Here is a 16991-nt window from a genome sequence, read left to right as displayed (position 1 = left end):
TTTATCCAAAGCAACATCACAGACATACATTGTCATTCATACACACACCGAGAGCAAACACTTCTTTAGAGTGGAGACTGTGAGCGCTTTTATAATAAATATACACACAGCTTTAACCTCCTACCAAAGGAACAGCTCATCAGGTAGAATACAAGTTAGAGGTGCCAAGGGAAACAAGAAACTGTCTGTTGTTTGAATGCTTGGATCAACCAGTAAAGAAAAAATCTAAGCATTTTCCTATATTTTTGGCAGCTTGGACCACATAAGTGTACGTATTTGTTTAAATATATCTATGTGCATTTACGTGTTGAAATGTATGCCAATACATAAATAGTACATTTGAAATAGTACTGATACCGGCTGTATCTCTCTACTTCCAAACCCCTAAAGGTGATTTCAATTTCTCTGATATGTCACCATCTCAAAGAGCAGGCCATCCTCCCCTTGCCTTCTCCTCAGTTACACTTATGACAGAGGGATTATTAATGTGTGTTACAATCAATTATAGACAATTGTATTACAGATCTTTACAGTTTTGTTGGGATGAGTTTTTGACTGATTTAATCCTTTAGTTGGCCACATATCAGCAAAACCACTTACGACTGCATAGAACCCAAGAAACACATCCAGGCTCAACACGTATTTGTGAAAAGGCTTCTTACATAACTGTCCTATATGTCCTATACATGTCCTATGCATGTTTGGTGCTAGGGGTTTACCTATCAGCACAACCATTTATGACCGCTGCATAGGTTTCTGACCAAACTGCTATGTTGACGTGATGCGCGTGGTTGTGTGTGCAGGCCTGGCGCTGGCGCTGGCTTACTTGGGGTCGACCAGTGGCATGAGGAGCTGTAGCCTGGTGAAGGCGTAGGGCCAGGCGTAGCTGAGCGCCGTGGGGCAGTGCTTGGGCAGGTGGTCGGGCCGCAGGAAGCTGTAGAGGCACAGCACCCACGGGTCCTTCACCGACTGCGCAAAGATCCACACGTGCGAGGGGCTCTTGACGTCGTAGTTGCTGTTGACCAGCCGGGCGTTCCACTCCACCAGCCACTGCAGGTCCACGTGGTGGCTCAGAGGCAGGGTGGCCTGGAGGGGGGGGTCAAGGTGAGGGGACACACACAGGAATCAAGACACATTTATATGAAATGCACATTCAAACATAAGAGTCATAAATAAACACGCATACGCAACAGTAATCAAATGCTTAGGAAGACAGGCTCTTACACACATAGGGTGTATAATGAAACAACTATGTTGTTATAAAAAAGTAACGCATACAGTACATAGACACACGCTGTATCACCACTGACCGAGTCCGAATGAGCCACATGCACAAAGCTGTCCAGCACAGTGGAGCTCAGCTGGTCCATCACCTCGATCATGGGCTTGTCATCATCCTGGAGAAGACAGCAGCAAAAACACACAGTCGTCACTTTCTGCGATTACATCTGATTATAGGAAGGACTAGTAACACCGGATGAAGTTCACAAAAAATCAGGTTCTGTCAGTACAGTTGCCTCCATGAATTTGGGATTATATCTTCTTCATGGTTCAAGTACCGTGCTATCTGACAAACCCTCATGACTAAAAGGAGCTGGCAACTCTTTGAACCTAGAATTCTCCAAAAGGAATCTGCAGGTCTGCAGACATCTATGTAACACTCCCCCCCCACCCCTGTGTGAGTATGTGTTTCTGTGTGAGTGTGTGTTTCTGTGTGAGTGTGTGTTTCTGTGTGAGTGTGCGTTTCTGTGTGAATGTGTGTTTCTGTGTGAGTGTGTGTTTCTGTGTAAGTGTCTGTTTCTGTGTGAGTGTCTGTTTCTGTGTGAGTGTGTGTTTCTGTGTGAGTGTCTGTTTCTGTGTGAGTGTGTGTTTCTGTGTGAGTGTGTGTGTTTCCTCACATCTGCCTGTCCGATGGCGCTGAAGACCAGGCGGATCTCCCTGAGCACGGACACGGCCAGCTTGCGCGTGCTCGTCTGGCAGGAGCAGAGCAGCAGCAGGGCCAGGCCCTCCACCGCGTGCAGCACGCCGCAGTGGGGGCTCCGCTCGGCCGCCGATCGCCCCCCGGCACTGCCCACGCTACCGCTGCTGCCATGGGACAGCTGAGGGGAGAGCAGATAGGACAGGAGTGGAGTGTGTTTAAGCATGTTTGTATGCACAGGAATACATAGATACAAATGTTTAAGCGTGCGTGTGTGTATATATATGGTCGCAATTTTTTTTTCGTTTCTCTCAGCTGCACTCTATGATTAGGACTTCAAATAATTCTATGATATGACAGTCTGACAAGTTGTTTGGCAGAATATTAAAAGCTAAATACAGAGAACACGCTGTGCCTTGTGTTATTAAAATAACTGAGCACAGATTATCCCCTGTGAACTACAGATGCCAAAAAAACAGTCAAGGGATCAAAATTTCCTGTCAACGAGGATTGAGAACAAGAAGCGGAGAGGAAGAGAGGCAGAGAAGAAGAGAGGCAGACTTTTGGGGAGGGAGATGTTATGGAGGGCACTAGCGACTAGGTCAGCCGGTCGATTGTTAGAACGTGGTTTGCAGCCCGTTGTGTTAGTTGTAAATTGATGAGCTCAATAAGCTTGTGACTTCCACTTAGCTCTGTGTCAATTGTGTGTTGGATGCCCCCAGATGTATTTAACAAAACCCAGGCAGTAGTGTTAATTGCATTATTGTTTTTCTTTCATGCGTTAAATATTTCAAATTAAAAGACACTTAAACGGACATGCATGTAAACCCACATGCACACCCACACATGAAAGACATTAGGGTCAGTAACAAAGATTAGCTTCTCAATGAAGTGCAAGCTAACATGCAACCCTAATCGAGCCATTATGCAACATGTGCAGATATAGCATGACATTACATAACCACCAACTAATTATACATGCCATTTTCAACTATAGGCTGTGAACCTTAGTCTACTGAGATTTTATCACCGTGGTGAACTCAAATACTTTCTAAACGTACTTATGGTTCCCATACCGTGCAGTGAAAGTATCGTTACGTTTTGTTGTCTGGGGAGATGTCTGTGAATTCTAACTGATGTTTATGGTGGTGTTTGAGCAGCTGCTGTTTGAGCAGTGTGAGGTGCTGAGGTGGTGGTGTCAGTGTTTGGCTAGGGGTTTTAAGGTGTGGTGTTAAAACCCTAACTCTGTGTGGATATTTCAGGGTAATACTGATATCTGGTGATATCCGCGCACACTGGCAGGAAGTTTGGCGCTGATTGGGCTGTGGCGGTGCTGATTGGGCTGTGGCGGTGCTGATCCGGCGGTGTCTGGGCTCACCTCGGTGGAGCGGGTCTTGTTGGGCGCTTGCAGCGCCAGCCTCCACTGGGCCAGCAGCTGCAGCAGCAGCTTCACGGAGGAGTCCTGCATGCTCTGCTGCGTGTCCTGCACCTCGCGCAGCAAGAAGTTGGTATAGCCGAACAGCACGTCCTCGCGCCAGTCCGGGAAGTCCAGCAGGAGGCTCTGGAGTGAGTTCTGGGCGATCAGGCGCAGCTCGTCGTCCATGTGCACCGTAAGCCTGCAGGGAGCAGGGGGGGGGGGCAAAACGTCACAGATACATGAGCACACTGAACACAGAAAAACCCTGGTCTGTGTCTCACTTCGATTATTTCTATTTATTTATCTCTTCTATTTCCTTTACTAATCTATTTACAGCTACATGTTCATTTAATTTCATGGCAATCTACTGTTTATGATCTATGGCAGTAGTGATTTATATGCTGCACTTAACACACAACACTTCAGAATATGTTTTCAAGCCCATAAGACTTTCTGAAAATGGCTGTGAATAAACCGAGCTGATCACTGGATCAGAAGCCCGCTGACTTCAATGGGAAGTGAAACATCTCCTCTATTGTTTCTTACTGAGTTTAAAAAGCACCGCTCACAGTAGGGAGCTGGCCTCCAGCTCTGCTCTCTTGCGTCTGAATCTGTGCCAGTGTGTAACGCTCCGAGCCAGGCTTTGAGTCTCGGCAGCTCTCCTTAAAACCCGCCGCAGCGCCGAGGCCAAGGCATGAAGCACGATACGGCAGGGAGCTCTGCCCTGCGCGCTTAAGATACCCTCATGACAAGCTATTAGTCAAATCCCCTGCTTACATTACACACAGAGCCTGGCCCAGCTGCAAGATTGCCCAACCATGTGAACCAGATTCTTAGGGAAGGGTGGTGAGAAGAAGAAAACCTTAATTTGAAAGAAGAGGGTCTGGGTAAATGTGCTGTGGGGAACAGACGGCTGAGCTCTCGAAGGGGAAGTGGAAAAAAGGGCCCGTGTGAAATGACTACTCTAGCGGATCCACCTGCATTACTTTTTGCTGTGTCGGTAAGGGTTGTATGATTGAGCATGTGATGGTGCCTGTAAACTCTTCTGTGATTTATCCTTCCAGATAGATTTATCCTTCCTCTCTCCCTCTCTCTCTCTCTCTATCTCTCTCTCTCTCTCCCTCTCTCTCTCTCTCTCCCTTTCCTTTCATATCACATTGCTAATGCTTATAATAATACTGATAAAATGGCAATATTGCCTACTGTTAAATCTACTACCCAAAGGTATCTCCTTATCTGTTTCTGAAATTAATGTCTACTAACAAAAATGTTCTCTCTTCCTTATAGCATGTTCCAATTGCTGATAGATGTGGAAACATTGCTCCTCACCCCAACTACTCCTCATCTACGCATATTGACAGCCAAACTCTACCCACTCACTCTGTTCTTTTCTTTCTCTCCTAATCTAGACTATCTTCGCTATGGGACGCTGCTGTAGTCTCTTCACCCGATCCACCTGTAGAAACCCTCGGCAAATTGCACCCACCGCCACCGGACTGCCGTACACTTACTCTACCCCATACCCTATGCTAACATTTATATACAATATATATTATTGTCACCACCGACATGTTTCTCTGTCCCTACCCCCCTTACCCCTGTAACAGTAACCCTATGAGCACAGTGTATACCCACTAAACTGGTCTTGTTTGTATCATGTATTTACCACCGGATGTCTGTATATATATTATGTACATCTACCAAATGCAGGCTATGCACAACCCCTTCTGCCACACAACCCAACCCCCACCCCCCCCCCCCCCCCCCCCCCCCCCTCCATGAGGTGTGTGTGTGTGAGTGTGTGTGTGTGTGTGTGTGTGTGTGTGTGTGTGTGTGTGTGTGTGTGTGTGTGTGTGTGCCTGTGCAGCTACCTTGCCAGCAGGTCTATGAGCTCAGGCTTGGACATGCCGTCAGGGAGGATACGGGGGATAGCCGCCACACACGTCCTGAACAGATCAATCTTGGGCTTCCGCTCACCCCTGTCAATGGAGAGAAAAAAAACAACATGACATCACAAGATGAATGAAAACAGCCACTATGATAACAGTAGATGGAAGAAACAGAGGGACAGAGAAACAAAAAGCAAGAGGCCAAGAACAAGGCACTACAAGCTTTGAAAAAAACTGTGTGTGGAAACAGAGCATGGTAGCCAAACTAAAGTGCATTCGATTTCTCGTCCTTTATTTTTTTTTTTACCTCACACACACACATTTCATATGCTGGCAGTCAGTGTGGTTCAGTAAGAATCGGGGGGCCACCTACGTGATCATGTCCTCCGGCTCCTTGTTGAGCATCTGCACATTGGTGAGCATCATGCAGCGGCCCACCTCCTTATCCAGGTGCCTCAGGATGTTATCGATGGCCTTGCGCACCTGGGAGTAATACAGGGCCATGCCTGCAACGTGCAACAACAGTCAGACAAATTCTAACTTTTCTTATAGACAACCGACAAAGACAGAAGGACATTAAAGACAATAATCGCAACCACATACACATACAGCTACACTACACACTTAAACCTTTCCACATAAAACTAACAGGGGTCACCCCTGCCCAGCATACATCCAATAATCCATAGTCCATAATCTTACGGACATCTTATTGAGAGTGACAAAAGTATATTTATACACATGACCACCCACATATATCGATACACAGTACGTCTACTGACTCTCCCCCGTGAATATACACACAAATCCATACATCTACACAAACACAAAGGGATGACAGCCAGCTTTACCTATGAGCTTGGCCTGCTCCTCTGTCAGGGTCTTGCTCAGGTAAGTCTTCTTCTTCTTCAGAGTGTTGCCCGAGGGCAGCGTGGCTCCAGTGTTGGGCATGGGTGGCTCCCCATCCTTCTGCTGCAGGTTGTCAGCTATGACCAGGAAGGCCCTGAGAGCAATGTTCATCCTCTGCGTGCACAAACACAAACACAGAGAGAGAGAGAGAGAGAGAGAGAGAGAGAGAGAGAGAGAGAGAGAGAGAGAGACACCCATAAAAGATTACACAAGACAAGTATGTCAATTGGTCCTTACTCCTGACATTACCAAAGACAGTCAACCCAGTGAACAACAAAACAATGTGACACAATGTTTAATTACGCTAACCAGAGAACAGACAAAAACGTCTAAATCCACCTTTGCCCTTTGTCTCATACATTTCTCATATAATTGAACTCTGTGTCTTAAGTGTAATATGCTTTACCTCTGGATTAAGACTGAAGGCCTTTGCTGATTTCCCCACACTTAGCAGATCACTGATAATCTCTTTCATTGCAAAATCCAGCCTTTCCTGCACCAAAAGATGAAAGCAAAGTATTAAGCACATTTACACACACACACACACACACACACACACACACACACACACACACACACACACACACACACACACACACACACACACACACAGCATGGGGTCTAGCATTATGTAAAAGATGATCTTTTAAAGAAGACTCAATTTTATCTGCTTTGACTTCCTGGAAAATTGTATTAGTGGATATGCAAAGTAATGCGTGTAGTGAAGAATGTGGAGAAGCCTGTATGTGTCAGAGCATCACAGAGTAGAGTAAACATATGAAGCATTCTTGGCACTGTTGAGAGCAAGTAGGGCACCTGTGCAATGAACTGGATGATTTTGACAAAAATGTTGAGAGGCATGTCTCGAGGGACTACGCTGCGCGAGCCTTTCGGGAACAGTGTGGAAATTATGGACGTCAAACGGCTGTAGGGAGAAGGGAAAGAGATAGAGTGAAAAACAAAGAGAGGAAGAGAGAAAGTTCAAGTCTAACTTAAGTGAAGTACAAAAATGTCCAGCTGAAGACCAAGCAATAATATTAAAGACGCTTAAAATTTCACCATGTAAAAGTGAAGATACGCATAGGCATACTTTACTGTCATACAAGCTTACTATAGAAAACATTGACTTTCAGGTTATATTTCACACAGATAAACACCTTCTTTTACTTGTTGATCTATACAAGAGTAAAGAGAGATCAAATTAACCAAAATCTGGTAATAAGATAAACTAAAGTATGTTACCTCTGTGTTGCAGTGTTGCTTTCACACTTAATTCGAATCATGTAGACCCAGAGCAGGCGATACAGGGACTCTAAGGCCACTCTGGCCATTTTAGGGTCCTTATTCTATAATAGAGAAGATTGACACATTAAACAAAAAGGAGAGATTAAGAGAAAAATTGTTGAATAGATGTTTTATTTTTGTAGGTTTTATTTTTATAATCATATACAATTATGCAGAAACCAATGCAGAGCTTCAGTGTTTTTCAAAAAGCTACCCACAGTCAATCACATGACTCACTGACTACCCAATGGGATTGATTGGAAAAAGATTAGCTGACTACCACAATGACTGCTTCCCTGGCTCTCAAGGTTAAACAGAACGGTTCACTGGCTTTTTCAACACCTTGCAACCCACTTTCACACAGATGCTAAAAGATAAAGGCTGCCTGACACACCCCCATACTTGCGCTTAGTGTGTAGGGCTGAGCACGTGAGAAAGAACAGGAGGAGAAAAAAAGAAAAGAAAAAAACAATTAAAGTATTGCTTGAGGTGGCCTGTCAGTAATTCTTCACCCATGGTGTTAAGGAATGGATAGACAAACACGGTCACACACGCGCACGCACATACCTACACACACACACACACACACACACACACACACACACACACACACACACACACACACACACACACACACACACACACACACACACACACACACACACACACACACTCCCTCCTCCCTGTCCTCAGCCGTGAAGATGAGCCTGAGTTGTGAGTGTACAGAATGTCTCAAGGGTAATTTGTGGTAAAGAGTTTTGCCGAATCCCCCCGCCCGTCACTCCCCAACACACCAAAGCCAACATTCCCTCCATACTGGAGACAGCACTTCGTCAATATTTCACATTTCATTCATTGTTTTGATTCGCTCTCGCTCTCTCTTTCTCTATTCCGTTTGTTTTGCTGTTCTTGTGGATCTGGCTGACTCATTTAATTACTCCCAGCAGAGAACGCTAAAGGAAGAGATGTTTCTTAAATATGAACAAATATGTGGTTTTACATGGCTTCATTTAAAGCAGACATGCCCCTAAGGCATCTGAGGAGTGTTTGTTTTAGTATGGGAGATATTAGGGGCATGGAGGCATCCCTGTTGACATACTTTATCCACACAACATTCCTGCCGATGATCTGATTATAGTGTCTGTGTTATGATTGTGGAGTAGATTTAAAACACACTTTTTACAGGACATGAACAGGACATAACATGCAGGGCTTGAGTTCAAGATCAACATCTAATTACGACACCCACAACCACATCCAAGTCTATCTGCTACAATGGTAGAGATACAGTTTTTGACAACTGCTAACACACAACGGTTTTTCAAACCTGTCACTCAATCAGCAAAACCCCACACTCAATTATTCAATCAATTTTCAATTTCATAAAACATTACACACCTGGTTAACTTTGACAAAACAAACAGACACTTGTGTGCCTTTTTAAGGACATTGGTTGTGATGTGCTGTAAGACGTAAATAGGAAACTCGGTACAGTCACACAGTCTCTTTTGTGCAAAGGGTCAAAGATTGTTTCCTTACACTTATTACATAGCCTACTATACAATGTTGGGTGTTTTTTTATTTGGTAATGCATTCTACTGTAAGTCTCCTTCAGTGCCACAACCCACTGTACCATAAATGCCCTAGTTTGCTGTAATTAAGCTTTTTAGTAAACTATTTTGTATTTTGTACATTCTAGCACTGGAAATCTAAAAGGTGCACTGTGTGTGCTCCAGAAAAACATGTTGAAATTTGTGATTTGTTTATTTATTTATTCAGTCTATTGTGATCAGTTTTGTGAAATTGCTCTATGAAGTGTACTGTAACACTGTAACTGTAAGATTATAGTCTGACAAAGACAGGAGTGATTGAAAAAGTCTTACCCTAGGAATTAGTTGTGTTTGCTATTGGACATAAAAGTTATATTTTGAAAAGGAATTATTGAGTTTTAACGCAGTGTTTCATTTGCAGGAGATTTGTGGTGTTTTGCATTTTGTTTGTGCAGTTTTGTGAATTGTGTGCCAAAAGTGGCAAATCCGACTTCATGTCTTCTGCTTCTTATATTCTTATTCTTATATATTCTTACTATATGCTTCTTAGTATGTAGTTTATTCCCTTATGTTTCTTAAGGCCCATCCACACTGCCAATACTAACTATAACAAGAACTGTAAACACTATTTTTGAGAGGTTTTCTCTATAGTTGGTCAGTGTGGATGCTCATATCGTTATAGTTACAGTTGGCTTTATAGCTATTGTTGGCAGTGTGGACAGCCCTTTCGAGTTATGTTTCGAGTTAAGGTTAAGAAGCAGAACTCTTGAGTATTCTGTATTCTGTTCTGCCACGTGTGACTGTCCCTGATGCATGCGTGACTCTGTGTTCCTAGAGATAAGGAGAATGGAATGTTTTTGGGGCCGTGTGTCAGAATGTCACTGTTATGCTTGAGTGCACTCTCTGCGTCATTAGCTAAATTGCCAGGATAGCATTGATTAGGGCGGCCTGGTGATTCTCCTGAGTCAATGTGACCCATGTAAGGCCCAGTGATTCATGCTTAAACATAAACTTTCTCTGGTCTAATCAGATAAGCTGCTTTATCTATATCTGAAGCCATGCTCTCTCCCCTTGGTGTGCACCATTGTAAAGAATTTCCTGATTTTCCAAGTCTGGTACAAAATTACCATCAGTAAGCAGCTGTGTAAAAAAACTGTAAACACAAAATCACCTATCACAGCCTTGAAGTCAAATTACATCATCGGTGGGTCGGAGGGGCCTACTCTGTGGTCTTACCTTAAGATTAGACAGGCAGTTATTGAGGAACACATGCCACCTGTTGAGGAAGATCTGCTTCTGACTCACACACAGGAGACAGGTGACCAGTGGGTACAGCGCCTACAGACAGGAGGGACACAGTCAGAGTCTCAAAGCATTCACTATGGGAAACATACACACCAGCTTCACAACTGGACAACAGAGAAATGCCATAATGGCATAACGACATAGCTCTACTCAATGGGGCTTATGCTCCCTTGATTGGAATTGGGCATTGTCACGCTTACTCTCAATGACTCTCCTTAACCCTACTGTGACTTGGTTCTTATTGCACCTCGCTTCTAAGTCTATTTGGGTAAAAGAGGTCTGCCAACTGAATGCATGTAAATGTAAATACTTTAAATGTAAGTCTAATCCAAAGTCATGAAAGCCGTGCTGATTCCTGGGAAGTGTGCTCTCTCAACCCTCTGCCTGTGTGAATTCCAATGGGGGGATGTCTGTTTGCGGTTGTTTTATAGAGTACATCTTATCTGTCTCTGCTGACAGCTATGCACTTTGGGGGAAATTCCTGCTCCCTGTTGCAGCCTACAAGCCGTCTGACGAGCTATCTCCCAAACAGGCCGTGCAAAGATGTACAGAGGCATGCCAGAAATATCAAGGCAACAATTAGTGACAAACTGTGAGAGAGAGCTGTCCTTTTCACGGTCCCCCTCACAGACGCACTTGACATCTTATCACACGGGTCTGCACTTGGGACGTGTGAAATGCTATCTACCTCCCCGAGGGCTCGAAGGGTTCTCCATCATCTTTTTTTTTTTCATTTAACACCCCACCTGAAATATTTCTGGAATTGGAGAATATACAAACACCCTCACAAGGAAGTACTCTGAATATCCAGACAGGGGGAGAGAGAGCTTTGTCGATTACCCACACGTAATTAATTAAGATAAAAAAATGTCTGACGTTAGAATATCAGACTTGAAGTGTATGACCATTACTTCAGACATAGGATTTGTGTTCTGAAATACCGGTTAACTATCATATTTAAATTATTTATGCTAATGCTCCTATTCCCGATTCTTCGGTCTAATGTCAGTAATTTGCTGAAACTGAGGTAAATATATAAATATATGTTTTGTGAGAGAGAGAGAGAGAGTTCTCTGTATGCTAACTCACCAGTGAGTGCTTCTTCCTTGAGGACAGGTCAAGAGTGGTGTCATACAGACTCTCCACAAAGTTCCTTAGACACGGCACATTCACCTCGTTTTTCACAGTCTGACAACAAACAAACAGACAAAGTCACATACAACTGTGGAAATGCTACAAATCTGAACTGTGAAAGTCAAAACATGATTTGGAGGACTGAAAACATATTACAGAGGCGCTGCAATAAATAGATGTTCACAAGATGACATTTAAAAAGTAAAAAATCAATAAAATAATAATGATATTGAAAAACAAGATGGATGGATAGACGGAAAACAGAGAGACAGACTGTCTGTGAAATAAAATGGCTGACTCACTGCGGCAACAGGGACTAATATCTCCACAAAGAGGCCAGCCAGAGAGTGCTTCACGTCCTTGTCCTTCACCTCCAGGAAGTACTGAGCACACTCCTGGAAATCACACAGTAGCACAGAAGAGCAACCCATCACATACTGTCCACAGAGAGTAACCACAGCAACAGCACTGGCAACACCATGTACTCTGTGTACACACTGCTTGTATACATGGTATGCATGGGTCAAGGTGTATGTCTGTATGTGCGTGTGTGTGTGTGTGTGTGTGTGTGTGTCTAAGCACGTGTTCGTGTGTTAGTGTGTATATGTTTGTGCATGTTTGTGTGTGCGTGTGTGCATATTTGTGTGTGTGTGTGTTTGTGTGTGTGTGTGTGTGTGTGTGTGTATATGTGTGGTGTGTGTATATGCTTGTGCATGTGTGTGCATATTTGTGTGTGTGTGTGTGTGTGTGTCCACCCTCCTGCTTGTTCAGACATCTGGCTGTACCTGCATGAACTGGAAGGAGGCCTCGAAGTCCTCCACGGGGTACATCTTGATGCGGAAGAACTTGACGCCCATGATGAGGCTGATGGTGCTCTGGGTCACGTACGGGCTCTGCTCCTTCTGCCTCAGCTCCTTCAGCTCGGCTATGAACTTCTTCCGCACCGCAGGGAATCTGATGGAGAGAGGAGGAGAGCAGAGAGAGCAGGGAGGGGGAGAGAGAGAAAGAGGGATGAGAGATGAAGTGGGGAAAGAGGAGAGATGGAAAGGGGGAGGGAGTGAAACAAGAAAGAGAGGAAATTGAAACAAAAGGAGAAAGGGAAGGGGAAAACAGAAGGGTCAGAGCGAAAAGTAGCGAGAGAAATGGAGAGAATTCAGAAAAACAGTCATTCAGAAACTCATTCAGAAATTAAGCAACACTATAAAACACTATGCAGCTTTTGAGCACTCTTTTTCTGGACATTCAATGTTCAGTTTATTGGTCCGGCAACAAAATGGCTTGTTTCAGATGGAAATAGGGAGGCCTGATGTTATCGACCCACTCTAATGCAGCCATTTGCCGGGCCTAACATCATCACTCAACAGACAGAGAGCTCCACTGATACACTCAGCATCCAATCCAATCCATCCCTGAAATGCAGTATCCAAACACTGTGTGGGGTAGAGTCATGGGTCTTTCAAAAAACACTGCGACACCCTACTCGGATTTAGCTGAAGGCACCACAACTAATTTAGGCTGCCCCGAAACTCAAAGTCAGCAGATTGTTTAATGCTGTAAGACACGGCCACCATATGTAAGGCTACGCTGAATGCCTATTCTTTAGCAGAGTTGTCAGGTAATTAGGGAGCTTGACCTCCTTCTTGGTGTATTTGTTTGCTTGCAAGTGGATTGTGAACCCCGTGCAGGGGTCACAGTCTTGGGGATAATCTATGGGGAAGAGGGCTTTTTTGGCGATGCAACCATCTGTCCATCTGACAGCAGATTACAGAAAGTACTTTGGAGTGGCGGCGCCGAAGAGCCAGACCCACACACCCTCAGCGCTAACACACCCCCCCCCCCCAGAGGAGTCCCCCGGGGAGGGGGCTGGAGGAAGGGACTGCCCCACGTACGTCTCCACAATCACCAAATTTGCACACTGATATAAAATCATGAGAAGTCATGTAAAACTGAGGTGTTTTTTGGAAAGCAAAAGGCATGTCATTTTTTTTATTCTGTGTGTGTTTTGGAATGTGTGTGTGTGTGTGTGTGTACTGTACATGTTACTGTACATTGTGTAGTTCAAATGTGTATGAGTGTCTGTGTGTGTGTGAATGCGCAACATGTATGTTTATGTTAGCGTTCGCTTGTGTGTGTGTGTGTGTGTGTGTGTGTGTGTGTGTGTGTGAATATGCATGTGTGTGTTCAGATTGGCTTAAGAGATGCAGCTCTTCAGCCCTATATTTAGAAAGGCATCTGGTAGGGGGAGAGTGGGCATGGGGAGGGGTGCCAGCTCCCTCCCCCTAGCTGAGTGTTTGTTTTGTGAGCCACACACACTCTCACTTGGTTTCTCACACTCAACAGAAGACATAAAAAAGCTGTGCATGTGTGTGTGTGTGTGCACGCGCGTGTGTGTGTATGTGTGTGTGTGTTTGCTATGTGCTACCTGATTTGCAGTAGATATAAAAAAGCATAATAATCACATATTTACATAAGAGGGGGCATATTTGGAGCTTGAGAGTGGGAGAGAAAGCGAGAGAGAGAGAGATATAAAAAGTGAGAGAGTTGGAGAGAGACGGGGGGTCCTCTTTTTTTATTGAGGGTGTGTTCTTTTTTTCTCGAGTGACATAAACAAAAAGGAAAAGTGTGCAATATATTAGCCAACATATATATATATATATAATATTGTGGCTGCAGGGAATTTTACACCCAGAAACATATGAGACAAAAATTCACAGTTTCCAGATCATTACTTTCATTCAGTGTTATAAATGGGTCGTTCGAATGAAAAATCTGGCAGTCACAAATTGGCCCTATTTGAATGTGACACTGATGAAATGGTCCTCGTCTCTGGCCCAGCACATCAGCCATCAAAATAATGGCCTTCCATTAGAGTGCTGTTCTGAATTAGACACTGAATTAAAAAGAGACAAATTCCACCATCTGCTGCAGCGACTTCTAAAACGAGGGCAGAGACTTTTTGAAAGACTGGTGTCAAATCACCACAGCTACTGTTACATGCAAGCTTCGAGTGAGAGCAAAGACTGGTGGATCTGGTGTGCTTTTGGGGGACATACACACAAGCTTTGACCTGGGTCATCAAGCATGAAGTCTATTTTTATAGGCGCATGTGCTCCAGCACAGTACTAACAACATCAAGGTCATGCATTTAATTCCTAGGAAGCCCAAGCTCTCCTGAACACAAGTGCTGGGCTTTTAAACACCAGCGTCACTATGGGTAACTGAGAGTGGGCAAGACTCCCCAGTCTCTCAAGCAAGTCCCAAAGTATCTCACCTAGACTGGGCTACAACTCCAACTACTTCTGCATACAGGTCAGCCACAATGTGCATGTTGCCTGTATTGGGCCCCAGGTACCTGAGAGAAAGAAAGAGAGTGAGAGAGAGAGAGAGAGAGACAGAGAGAGAGAAGGGAGAGAGAGAGAGAGAGAGAGACGGAGAGAGAAAACATAAATTATAGTCAGATCTCGGTTAGTCACACCCAGTCGCATACAATACATAGTCGTATTAAAGAGTACATGGAAAAAATTACAAAGAGCATCAAGACAAATGTTAAAAAAAACAGGCTTACCCTTCTTTGTATTTAAAATGCCTAAATGCCAGATTGATGACCTCCTGAATCAGGCCATCCAGGAGAGGGTGGAGTGGGATCTGGAGAGAGAGAGAGAGAGAGAGAGAGAGAGAGAGAGAGAGAGAAAATCAATTACACGCATTCATCAAAATGGATCCTTTAGTCACAAATCCCTACTCCCCAGTCCCCACCCATCTATCCCCCCCCCCCCCCCCCACACACACACACACACACACACACACACACACACACACACACACACACACACACTCACTCACTCACAAATGTAGTGTTCGCATTTCTGGTAGAACTGTGCTGAGATCTGTGCTGCTTCTGTCTATTTGAGTTGCTAACGCTCTAAGGGAAGCTGATGGAAGGGAAACTTGTGTTTACAACATTTCCAGATTTAAGCGATTCGACATCACGAACGAAACCCTCCACTGAAATGCAAATGAGGAATCAAAAGCACTCACAACAAGAGCTCACTCTGAACAACAACGAGTCCCCCTCTAATGCCTGTCTGGTGAATGAAGAGTGGGTTTGAGCTCTTTTATCTCAGCAGAGAGATACCTGTTTCACGTACCTGTTTTAAGACCTCAATGAGGACCAGGGAGAAGATGAAGTCAATGGCGAGGTCTCTCCTCTCCATTAAATAATCCCTTTGTTGTTCATCACTGAATGGAGCACACAGAAAATGATCAGAACGTACAGCGGGCACTGTTGCAATATGAGACTTATTAACAATGGTGGCAGCAAAAGTTTGAACGAACTGGCTTCAAACCTTCCCTGACAAGATAATATTCTGATCAATATCCTGATGAAAGAACCAATCCAGACCTGAGGTCAGTTGGACCTGGCACTGTTTTGGACTGGCTCTCTATTAGTGCCCTCCTGAGACACTTACCCAAACAGAAAAACAGACAAAGAGGGAAAATGATCCTCCTGAATCGTTTCTCTTGTTTCAATAAAACCCCAAATGACTTTGAAACAGCTTCAGCCAAACAACATTTAGAGTTCTTTTAACGCAGGCTATTCAATTGACAAAAAACTCTAATGTGAAGGAAATTAGATCTAGTCCCAGGACAACAGACTGGACGATTCAACGGGGCGAGTCATTCTTCCACATGCAATACTGACAACAAATTTTGAAGTTCACTTCTGTGTTTGTCCTACTAATCCAACAGTTTGACTGGGGCAATAAGATTATCAGTACATGCAATTTCTATACAAACACATACTGCGCCACGTGTTTGGTTGAATGTGTAATCTAGCAATGCATTCCATCGTCTCCACCCCGTTTGACTAAAAATAGTTCCTGGGCACGGAGTTACCAGCCAAAGTGACAGGCATCAATTGATCAGTAGGCAACAAGTAGGTTCTCATAACACATCTGCGTCATATCTATTACACAAGAGTCGCAGGCTCTGATATAATTAGTCAGAAAGCAAGACAATCCACCACTGTGGAAGTGAAAGACCTTTCAGACACTAGAGTAGTGCATGGTTGTACTCTTGGCACAGGTATGTTTACTCTTGGGCGCACATCACACAATTTATGGACGCTGAACACAGCAGCTGTCAGTCGCTGTGGAGCCAGCGTATTAGGAGGGGGGGGGGGGGGGGGGCTTGCCACAGGGTGGTCATTATGTGGTGCAAGTGCACGGTGAACCTGTCAATCACAGTACATAACAAATCTACATCGCTATAAAGGCGGTACCTTTTGGACTTGGTGTTGGCCCGAGGCCGGTACTCGTGGGACTCGTCCTCCAGGCCGTTCTGGCGCTTGTACCAGTCGAAGAGCGTGCGCAGGATAGAGGGCAGACAGTACTCAGCCAGCGAACTCATACTGGTGATCAGCTGATTGAGGGAGGATGGGAGGATAGAGAGAGAAACAGAGAGAGAGAGAGAAAAGTGGCAGAGAAGAATTGACAGAAAAAAATGTCAAAAAATCTGGGACACATAAATCCTGCCCAAACACTCAGAGGCTGCAATATGAGTCAATGTCATATGACTGTATGTCT

The 16991-nt window shown here is 44.4% G+C and overlaps 1 protein-coding gene across 6 annotated transcripts in view; it reads right to left on the bottom strand.

Annotated features, from left to right (window-relative positions):
• Positions 1–16991, bottom strand: part of LOC105901053 (protein furry homolog) — a 71961-nt gene that overhangs the window by 29907 nt on the left and 25063 nt on the right. For all 6 annotated transcript variants that reach the window (XM_031571800.2, XM_031571795.2, XM_031571796.2 and 3 more), the window contains exons 4-21: positions 16688–16827; positions 15555–15645; positions 14972–15051; positions 14678–14758; positions 12192–12360; positions 11709–11801; positions 11362–11460; positions 10204–10305; positions 7376–7479; positions 6950–7058; positions 6540–6626; positions 6076–6247; positions 5598–5730; positions 5207–5314; positions 3297–3534; positions 1899–2099; positions 1311–1397; positions 827–1086 (exon numbers count right to left, since the gene is read on the bottom strand). In XM_031571800.2, the coding sequence (XP_031427660.1) occupies positions 827–1086; positions 1311–1397; positions 1899–2099; positions 3297–3534; positions 5207–5314; positions 5598–5730; positions 6076–6247; positions 6540–6626; positions 6950–7058; positions 7376–7479; positions 10204–10305; positions 11362–11460; positions 11709–11801; positions 12192–12360; positions 14678–14758; positions 14972–15051; positions 15555–15645; positions 16688–16827 (2354 nt within the window). The remainder of the gene's footprint in view (positions 1–826; positions 1087–1310; positions 1398–1898; positions 2100–3296; positions 3535–5206; positions 5315–5597; positions 5731–6075; positions 6248–6539; positions 6627–6949; positions 7059–7375; positions 7480–10203; positions 10306–11361; positions 11461–11708; positions 11802–12191; positions 12361–14677; positions 14759–14971; positions 15052–15554; positions 15646–16687; positions 16828–16991) is intronic.

Source organism: Clupea harengus, chromosome 8 (assembly GCF_900700415.2).
Source record: "Clupea harengus chromosome 8, Ch_v2.0.2, whole genome shotgun sequence".
Taxonomy (NCBI): Eukaryota; Metazoa; Chordata; class Actinopteri; order Clupeiformes; family Clupeidae; genus Clupea; species Clupea harengus.
This window is presented reverse-complemented; position numbering and strand designations above follow the sequence as displayed.